This window comes from Ooceraea biroi, unplaced genomic scaffold (assembly GCF_003672135.1).
Source record: "Ooceraea biroi isolate clonal line C1 unplaced genomic scaffold, Obir_v5.4 UnassembledTig119, whole genome shotgun sequence".
NCBI classification, from domain to species: Eukaryota; Metazoa; Arthropoda; class Insecta; order Hymenoptera; family Formicidae; genus Ooceraea; species Ooceraea biroi.
Genome location: NW_020825091.1, coordinates 7,302 through 17,063, shown reverse-complemented (window position 1 = coordinate 17,063; position 9,762 = coordinate 7,302). Strand labels below are relative to the sequence as shown.

Here is a 9,762-nt window from a genome sequence, read left to right as displayed (position 1 = left end):
TGCAACATACGCGCGCCGTCGTCGCACGGGGAGCCGTCTTGCGTGACGAAGATCACGAGGTTATCTTTCCGCGTCGTTATATTGTCGCGGACCTCGATTAATTTTGCTCTGTTGAGTTGAAAAGGTTCGTCTATCGGATCGAAGATCGGGTCTTCTATTCCGCTCTCGCTATCACTATCGGATTCCTCGGAATTTTCGTCGGACAAAATGACTTCCGTGCCTATTTCTACGGGTGTTTCGCTTCGCTCCTCCATTTCTACGGGTGTTTCGCTTCGCTCCTCCATTTCTACAGGTGTTTCGCTTCGCTCCTCCATTTCGCTTGTAGGGCGGCTCGTCGGAGGGGGCGTCTCTGCTCGCGTGTCGTTTGTAAGTTGAGTGGTAGGGTGGGGTGGAGCATGGAAGATGGAGGTATCCGATTCGCCGGAGGTGGAGAGGGGGAGGACCTTCTGGGTGGTTGGGTTCCGTGAGAGAGCATCCGCGTTTGCATTTATTTTCCCGGCTTTATAGATGACTTCATATTCGTATTCCGCGAGTTTTAATCGCCATCGAACGAGTCTCGAAGTGGGGTCCTTGACGGAATGTAACCATACCAGAGGCTTATGGTCTGTCACTAGTGTAAATTTATGACCATAGAGGTATGGTCTGAAATGGTTGACGCTGTAAACTATGGCGAGTAACTCCTTTTCGATGGTCGAGTAATTTTGTTCGGCAGCGTTTAATAACCGTGATGTGTATGCTATTGGTAAATCTTTTCCGATTGTTCCTTGGCTCAATATGCCGCCTATGGCTGTTCCTGACGCGTCAGTGGTGACAACGAACGGCTTTGTAAAATCCGGATATTGAAGGATGGGTTCGCGACATAAAGCGTCTCGCAGGTGGACGAACGCTTCGTCCTGCGCAGGTTCCCACGTAAAAGCGACGTCCTTCTTCAAAAGGTTTGTGAGTGGTTTGGCTATTTTGGAGAAATTAGGAATAAAACGGCGGTAGTATCCTGCTAGGCCTAGGAATTGTTTAATGTTCCTGGCGTTACTCGGTTTCGGGAAGTTTTTCACGGCTTCTACTTTCTTTGGATCCGGTTTTACTCCTGTTTCTCCGATCACGTGTCCGAGGTACGTGACCTCTTTGCGGAGGAACTCGCACTTGTCCGGTTGTAGTTGTAAACCGGCGCTTCTTAATCTTTCGGCTAATTTTCGGAATTTTATAAGATGTTCGCGCAGTGAGCTGGAATAAATAACGATATCGTCTAAGTATACGAATATTTCTATGCCTTGTAGTCCTTCCAGCACGGCATTCATGAGTCTCTGGAACGTTGCCGGCGCATTTTTCAGTCCGAAAGGCATTCGTTTGAACTCGTAATGACCGTACGGTGTCGAGAAAGCTGTTTTTTGTGCGTCGCGTTCGTCCATCAATATTTGGTGGAAGCCGGAGGCCAGGTCGAAGACGCTAAAATATTTGGCGCTGCCTAGCTGGTCAAGGATTTCTGTAATGTTAGGCAGTGGGAAGTTGTCGCCCACTGTTTTTTCATTTAGTGCCCGATAGTCTATGACCATGCGCCAACGTTTATTTCCTTTTGAGTCGGGTTTCTTTGGGACAATCCACACGGGAGAGTTATACGGCGAGGTGGAGTGTTTTATGATGTCGTTGTCTAGGAGTTCTCGAACTTGTTTGTCTATCTCTTCCTTGTGGATTGGTGGAAAGCGGTATTGTTTAGTATTAACGGGAAAGTTGTCGGTCGTGGGAATTTTATGGTTGATAACGTTCGTATGGTTAAGCTTGTCCTCGGGGATTCGGAAAATGTCGGGGTATTCTGCAATTAATTCGGATACGTGTTCTCGCTCCTCGTTGTTCAGATGATCAAGTCGGAGAAGGTTTTTTATTTTGTTGATACGGGCATTGTCGTCAGAGATCTCGTCGTAATTTATTGTTGCTACTTTTTTCGTCGGTATCGTATGTATTTTATTTCGGTAGCCTCGGGGCCCTACGGTCAGGATCTGTTTGATCCTTTTGTTAGTCGGTTCGTGCTCACCAGAGGAAGAGTCGAGGGTTTGCGCTGGTGAGGCTGGAGTCTGTGAAGGGGGCGAGAGGGAGAGCGACTCGATTTCTTGTATTTCTACATCCGGCAAGATTATGTTGCGGCTTTCTTCTCCCGTATTAATTATGCAGACGTAGGCTTGCCCTTCGCGGTTGGTGACCAAGGCATCTCCTAGGTAGATGTGGTCATTTAATTGTATTCGAGGAAGGTATCCTTGTTTAATACCTGAATTTTTGATTTTGAGCGGGAAGACGGTGCGCGATCTGGCAGGGATCGTTACCGTTTCATTAATGACGAAGGGGACGTGTATCCCCTGCCATTGCAAGATCCGCTTTTTATAGTCTAGTTTCGATGCACCACGCAGAAAGTCGGATCCTAAGATGCCTTCTTGCATGATTGGAAACGAGTCTTCGACTACTTGCAGGTTAATTTCCTGCCCCATGAATTTGATTATCGCGGACCCGAGAGATTTGATTCTATCATCGCTTATACCGCTAAGGTGAACGTGAGCTTTTGAATCTATTTTAATCTCGGGATGTAAATTACGTTTCTTTATTAAATTCGGCGCAGCCCCGGTATCGATCATAAACGAGGTTTCGTTCGCGAGCCCTTCTGCTTTAATAAAAATAGTGGGGGCGTATAAGAAGTCTTTCGGATTTAGCACTGCGATTCTGGCGTTTCGATCGCTTCGGTTGCGATCGTTCTGATCGGACGATTCGGTTCTCGTGACGGTCCCGCTCGGGTCTCGTCCGGATTGCCCGAGTGGCGGGCCGCGTTTCCCGACTCTCGTTGTGCGTTGTTATACTGTCGCTTCCTGCACTCTTCAATTTCATGCCCGGCGTTTTTGCAGTAACGACACCATTTCCTTTCAGGGATCGGTGTTTCTTGTCGTGTTTCTGGTCGGTCCCTACGTAGCTGTTCGTTTCCGTATCTGTTTGTGTCTCCGCGCGGTCGGTTATCTCTGTATTTGTTTACGATAGGGCCTGTTCGGTCATAAACGGGGGTGTTTTCTCTCTGTGGAATGCGCCTGTCACGGTCACTGTTGCGTCTGTATTCGTTCAGGCGGTCCCGAGTGGCATATGTTATGGGTCTGTTGTCGAAGGGTATACGGTGCCCCTCGGGTATCCTCTCGTTGCGTCGGGGTTCGAATCTTTCCTTGTCGATTTCTCTTTGTTTTGCTAGGTCGATAGCGCGCGAGTATGCTCTGAGTGGTCGAACATAATGTTCGTTGGATAGCTGCATACGAAATTCGGGTGGTAACCCCTTACAAAAAGCCTCGGCTACTTCGGCGTCGATTTCCGCGACCTTATCATTTGTCAGGTCTCCACGCTGTCGGCGTTCCTCGTCGAGTATGCACGAGTGCAAATCTTTTACGCGATCAATATAATCGAGGATGTGTTCGTTGGTTTTCCAGTATGTATATGATAAATCTCCGTGATATTGCCGGACCGTTTTCTTTTCTCCGAATACGCGGTTTAACAGGTCGGCGAGCTGTGCTATGGTGTCGCACGGGACTCCCTCGACGGCGGAATAGGCGCGACCACGTAATTTGTTTACTAGCATGCGCGTGAGGCTACGTTCGGATGACGCGGGTACGGTTTCTTTCGCGCGTCGACATGCTCGAGTGAATTGTGTTACCGTGACGTTGTAGCCATCAAAATGTGGCACTGTTTCGAGGATTTCGCGAAAATACACACGCGGTGCTGGGGGTTCGGCCCAAGAGTCCTGTGATGGGAACATGGCGGGTGTGTTCCAATAATGTGTTGGATTCGCAACGGTCGGTTGTTGCGACAAGGGTAGGGGCTCGGTTAGAGCTGTGGCGCGTAAACGGGCTAATTCGCGTTTCAGCTCGGCGTTTTCACGAAGGGTTTCCTCGGCTGGGTCTTTATTATTCCGTGCATCACGTTCCCGTAGCTCGAGTTCCTTATTCTCGAGGCTGGTTCTGATTTCACGTAGGTCGTGTTCGGCTGCGTCTTTCTGCGTTTCGAACTCGTTCTGTTGCGATTCTAGAGCTGCGGCTTGTTCGCGTAACTGTTTTTCCTTATTGCGTAACTGCGATTGAAGTTCTTCTATTTCAGCTTCTGAGAGCGGCTTGGAAGCCTTACTGCGCGTTTCCATGGCGAAACTTCTCGTATCCCACCGCTGTCACCAAATTATGTTACGTCCCGGCTAATCGCGGCTGCAAAGAATGCAGGACTCGGACGTGTAGCACGGGACTAGATCACTGTTTCGGGTTACCGAATCCGAGGATTCTACCCGGGGATACTCGTGATCAGAGTGATTTCGCCAGGAGTGCAGTTCTCGCGGAAGGGTGCCAGGGTCGCTCTTTGTAAAAAATTTCGGTTCAAAAAAAAGGGTGGCCGATGGCGAATTTATTCGAATTTACTTCCCCCTAATTAAACCGATCATTTCGTTATAACAACGCGTGCATCTATGGACCGGTCGGTAGGTCGTTAATTGTGCGGAACAATAGGTACAGATTACATCAATCACACGGGGCCCGATGTTCAATTTATGAGTCTCCGTTTTCGCGTACGCGTTATGATAGATGGGTCCGATTCGTGACGATGTGCATTGTTCGCATAACGCGGCTTGTGTTTCGACGTCTTTGTATCCGCGCGTGATCACGCAAAGTGCCATCGGGTTGTATGAAAATGAATCAACCTCATTAGATCATTAATGGACGACTGCAATACTGTTCTGACCTTTACTTTGAATGAGTTACTTTCATTAACTTATCATTAGAAAGCTGTAGTAATATTCTGAATTTTAACTTGACTGAGTCGATAACTTCATTAATTTATCATTAGGCCGGTGTAAGTTGAGAGGTAATAGTATGATAATTTCACTTACCCAGGGGTTCTTGGTTACTCTCGATCCAGCGCTGTACCTTGATCTCTTGTGCCAGCCTATCGTAATGAGTTCGGCGAGGGTCCCCCTCGGGAATATCTTGGCACAGAGGGTACCGCAGGTTGCATGAAATGGGGACCAGTCTCGTTGCCCACGTGGCTTCGTTGCTTCCGTTCGTGATTAGAATCACTCGATGTGATACGACAGAGTGGCTGGTCACTCTCGGTTTCGTGAGTCGCGTTGTGATCGAATTATTGTTATTCCTGTTAGTGTCACGGTCGCGTGGTCGGAAAAGTGCCTCGTACTCTGGGTCAATGTAGTGAGGCTCGATGCCGTAATACTGCGAGACAACGGTGTTCACTGACTCTAAGTTAGAAAATATACGAGCTAAACGTCTTGCTCGGTGTTTCTTTCCTCCTCGTCTCGTTTTCGGCATTAGAACTTCGTCATTTATGCAAAAGTTAATGTTAAAAACGTGCGCGCCTCAGATAGGGTGTACCTTGTGATGAGAGTGGTGCGGAAAGGGATTCGTTACCGAGTGACCGTCCCGTGCGTTGTCCGCACTGTAAGACTGTCAGCTCAGCGGAATGAAGACCAACGTGCGTTGTCCGCACTGTAGGCTCGTTAGTTGGTTGCACACACACACAAACCCAATGACCGAAACTGAGGTAGCTGCGTAAAATTTATAGTCGCTGAATTATGATCAAATCGGCTTGGTGGTCAAAAATAAAATAAATCGTAATTCAAGCACACAAAATACATATATTCTAAATAAAATGAATTGGTGGAAATACAATTGTTCTTACAAAATTTAAGTTAACTACTACGGTTATTAATGCTAACGTCTAACTCTAAGATAACTCTGAAGTACTAGTATTGAAAAATATTCTAAGTCGAGATACGAAGGTTGAAAAAAATATTCTAAGTCAAGATACGAAGATTGAAAAATATTCTAAGTCGAAATACGAAGGAATGGAAAAGTTCTAAGTTCGAAATACGAAGGTTGAAAAAATATTCTAAGTCAAGATACGAAGATTGAAAAATATTCTAAGTCGAAATACGAAGGAATGGAAAAGTTCTAAGTTCGAAATACGAAGGTTGAAAAAATATTCTAAGTCAAGATACGAAGATTGAAAAATATTCTAAGTCGAAATACGAAGGAATGGAAAAGTTCTAAGTTCGAAATACGAAGGTTGAAAAAATATTCTAAGTCAAGATACGAAGATTGAAAAATATTCTAAGTCGAAATACGAAGGAATGGAAAAGTTCTAAGTTCGAATTAGAGATTGAAATAGAAAAAGGCTAACCGTGGGCCTTGAGTGTCGAGTGAACCTCTTGGTTCGGAGTCGCGAGTCGAACTGAACTTTTCCGGTCCTGCACTGAGGTCCTTTGTTTTCGGCGGCTCGGTGCTGCGGCGGTTCGGTAGTGGGGGTCCCCTCTCTCGTGAGAGTGGGTTGGAGAGTGGGACGTCCCTCGTGGAAGTAGGAGTACCGACAAAATGGCGGTTCCGAGGTGCGTCTTGTGCGCGTCGTTCGGACCGTTGAGAGAAAAGAGAAAGTTCGATTTTTACCGGGACGTGACACTTCATATATTTTTATATTAAAACTAGTATCAAGCTAAAGCTTTTAACATAATAAATGTGTCGGTTAGGTTGCTAAGTAAATAATATTCTTGGTTAGGTTAATAACAGACTACTGTACGTAAGCCTGTGGTTAATAATAAGTAGTGAAGCAAAAATGGTAATTATTGATGGCGCTCAAAAATAACTATCAGCGGTTATACATTAATAATTAATATTGCAAATAAAAAATTAAAAATGGGTGTGAGGTGGACGTCAGGACGTCACATCCCCCCCCTTATTTAAGAACATTTCCGATGCAATCGAGGAAATGGTTCTAATATTCACGCAAACGTTTTTGTAAGTCTGTGTATACAATGGTTTCACTGTCAGTCACCTGCGGCGAAGTTGGCTGATTGCTAGGGTTGTTCTGCGACAAAGACTGCGATAATACTGGTTCCACAGGTTCCGATGATCGTTGTTCCTCGGGATCTGCTCGTCCATCTGTGTGGCTGCGTTTGGCTGTACCTCTGGCCAAATAAAGTAGCAGATGAGTCAAGGAGCTCCAGATAGCTCCTAGCACGTACAGACTGCATCCGTAGGCTGAATGTAGAGCATAACCATGTATCATCGTGTCGATGGCTAGCTTGATTAGTCGTACTACTAATAATACTCCAAAAACTCCAGCTGTGGCTGATCCAAATGTGATGAATCCACCCCAAATCCGTTTGGCAGTTGACTCAGCAATTTTGTTTAATGATGCTTCATCCAACAAATTGTAAATGGACATGGTATCGTCAGGCATGACGTGTCCGGTGATTCCACGAGCCATGCTGTTAAGTAACGCTGGCTTTTCAGCAGGGAACATTATATGATCCCTGATTTTATCAAGATCCGCCTGGGAATATATTCCGCTGGAAGCTAGTGGTCCCGGCGTTAAATAATTCCATGACATACTTGTCATAGGTTGTAACTGCTGCAACGATGTTCTGCGAACACGTGGCTCCGGAATAAGTTCAATCCATGTATCCTCAATTCGATAAAGGGTTGGCAATTCGTAGCTACACTCTCGTATGGTTCCCATCTTGGTCAACACGTGTGGTTTTGGTGTGATAAAGAGGGAAGTGTTGCGTACTGTAACCGGTAGTTCAATATAACATTCCTTAGTGCGGCGTATGATGACGTCCACTGGTATACACTTGATGACATGAACGGCTTCCCCTGCAGTGACGGCCATGTAACCTGGTCCTTTCATGAGCCGATAAGCGAATTCGTCTGGCTGAAGAGTAGCGAAGGACAGTGTGTTTTTTAACACTTCCTTTTCCAACTCGCAACGTTGTTGAATAACGTCACGATACAACGATGTCATCTGATGTCGTATATGTTTTTCTACGTACACGAATTTAGAGTTGACGTAGGTAAAAATATCGAGGGTCTCCACAGGGATGTCTCTTCGCTCCGCGAAGGTGGTTCCCTTTTCTGCCTCCAAGATAAATAGTTTAGGATGCTCCGTGGTGAGTAGGGTGTATCCACACACGGCTTGACTTCCTCCTGCTGTCAAGGCAAAAGTTGTATCCTGACTGACAAGAGTATAAATAGTCTGATGAATGGTATCCATTATTCCATTCATTTTAACTGCCGTTCCTTCATACAGTACGTTGTACTGGTGGAAATTACAAGACGATGTGGGCATCGGTTTCCAATATGAATATCCATCGTCAAAATCGATGCAAAAACCGTCGCTCAGTGTGCAGACAGTTCCTGATCTTAGCATTACTTTTCCGGAATTTAGGTGAACAGGAACATAGGATGACTTTACTGATATCCGTACAGTTGTCACGTCCGGGGAAGTGAGAATGTAGACGATCAGGTACCTGTCCCAAATCTATCCCTCAGGTGATTTGATTTCAGGTGCTCTCTTTTGATTATGGATCAATCTGCATACACCGACTTTACCCGGGAATGGAGAGAGCTTGCGATTAACTCTTACGGTGATGAAATTGTGATTGTCAAAAGGTAAATATTGTAATCAATATTGATTGTAACTTGATATCTCTCTATTATCTAATATATGAAAACTGAATTTAAATTATTATCTCTCTTATTTCTTCAACAAAATTATGGTATAAGAATAGGAAAATATTGGAAAAGAAAATCGTAGCGTTATGTCGCTGTGTAGTGTATGACGGTGGTATAATATGGAAATAAGGGAGTCGCTTCGCTCTTACTAATGGAAAAATGAAAAGGATGAGCAATAATAATGCTCATATGCAAAGGATTGATAAAATAAAATATCTCAAAAGGAAAGTAGGCAGGTTACTATGCCTTTCTTTAAGTGGAATGTAACACAAAGTAAGGAGACGAGCACTTTTATGCTCATACACGGTGATGGAGTTGAAGAATAAAATAATATTTAAAACAAATTAATATAGATTCTAATTCGTTATTAACTGTTATTCATAATTTCGTAATGCTTTATTTGGTAATTAAATAAAATATACCTCCTGTGACTAAATTGAATGTATCAGGTAGAATATATAATGATTTGGTCAGACGTAGTATACATAAGGAATTGGTCAGACGAATGAATCTATGTTCGTGCTTAACAATACAATAAACGAAAATTATGTAATTTATTAAACTTAAATCTTGTTAGTGATATACTGTAACCAAGATTAAAATTATTAATTCACCGTGCACTGCCTTATGGTAAGTCAGCAATTCCTTAATATTGTCACTAGCGTAATTGTCACTAGCGTAATTGTCACTAGCGTAAGTCGTACTATTGTCACTAGGTGAGTTATTAAACTTAAATCTTGTTAGTGATATACTGTAACCACAATTAAAGTTATTAATTCACCGTGCACTGCCTTATGGTAAGTCAGCAATTCCTTAATATTGTCACTAGCGTAATTGTCACTATCGTAATTGTCACTAGCGTAAGTCGTACTATTGTCACTAGTGTGAGTCGAACTTTTTACCATGCTCACTTGATTTAAGTACACAAATGTAATAAACTTGTAATGCAAATGTTAAATTAATGTTTATAATCGAATTATCCTTCAAATAATGGTATGATTTGATTTTAATTCACTTAAATATTAAATACGACTTAATTGTGTAATGAGGCATATATGTTCGTATACCGAGCTAAAGGATGAGAAAATGGCGGCTATACACGCCGTGGTATATGACAGGTATGGAAGCGAATGTTCGCTCTCGATGTTTTCAAAGGATAACTCACAGCGAATGAAGTCGCTGTTAATGGTATTCAAAAGGGAAAAAGCGATTTAACGCTTTAAATATAATTGAAATAAATGGG

General features: G+C 44.0%; 1 protein-coding gene across 1 annotated transcript; it reads right to left on the bottom strand.

The window, feature by feature from the left end:
- Nucleotides 1-6,692: 6,692 nt before the first annotated feature.
- Nucleotides 6,693-7,874, bottom strand: LOC113563479. The gene has a single exon (XM_026975147.1). The coding sequence runs from the start codon at nucleotides 7,807-7,809 to the stop codon at nucleotides 6,778-6,780; it is 1,032 nt and encodes a 343-aa protein (XP_026830948.1). The 5' UTR covers nucleotides 7,810-7,874; the 3' UTR covers nucleotides 6,693-6,777.
- Nucleotides 7,875-9,762: the final 1,888 nt, after the last annotated feature.

Bases quoted from the DNA above. Each gene is read 5' to 3' on its own strand.
- LOC113563479 (XM_026975147.1), bottom strand. From the start codon at position 7,809: ATGACATCGTTGTATCGTGACGTTATTCAACAACGTTGCGAGTTGGAA.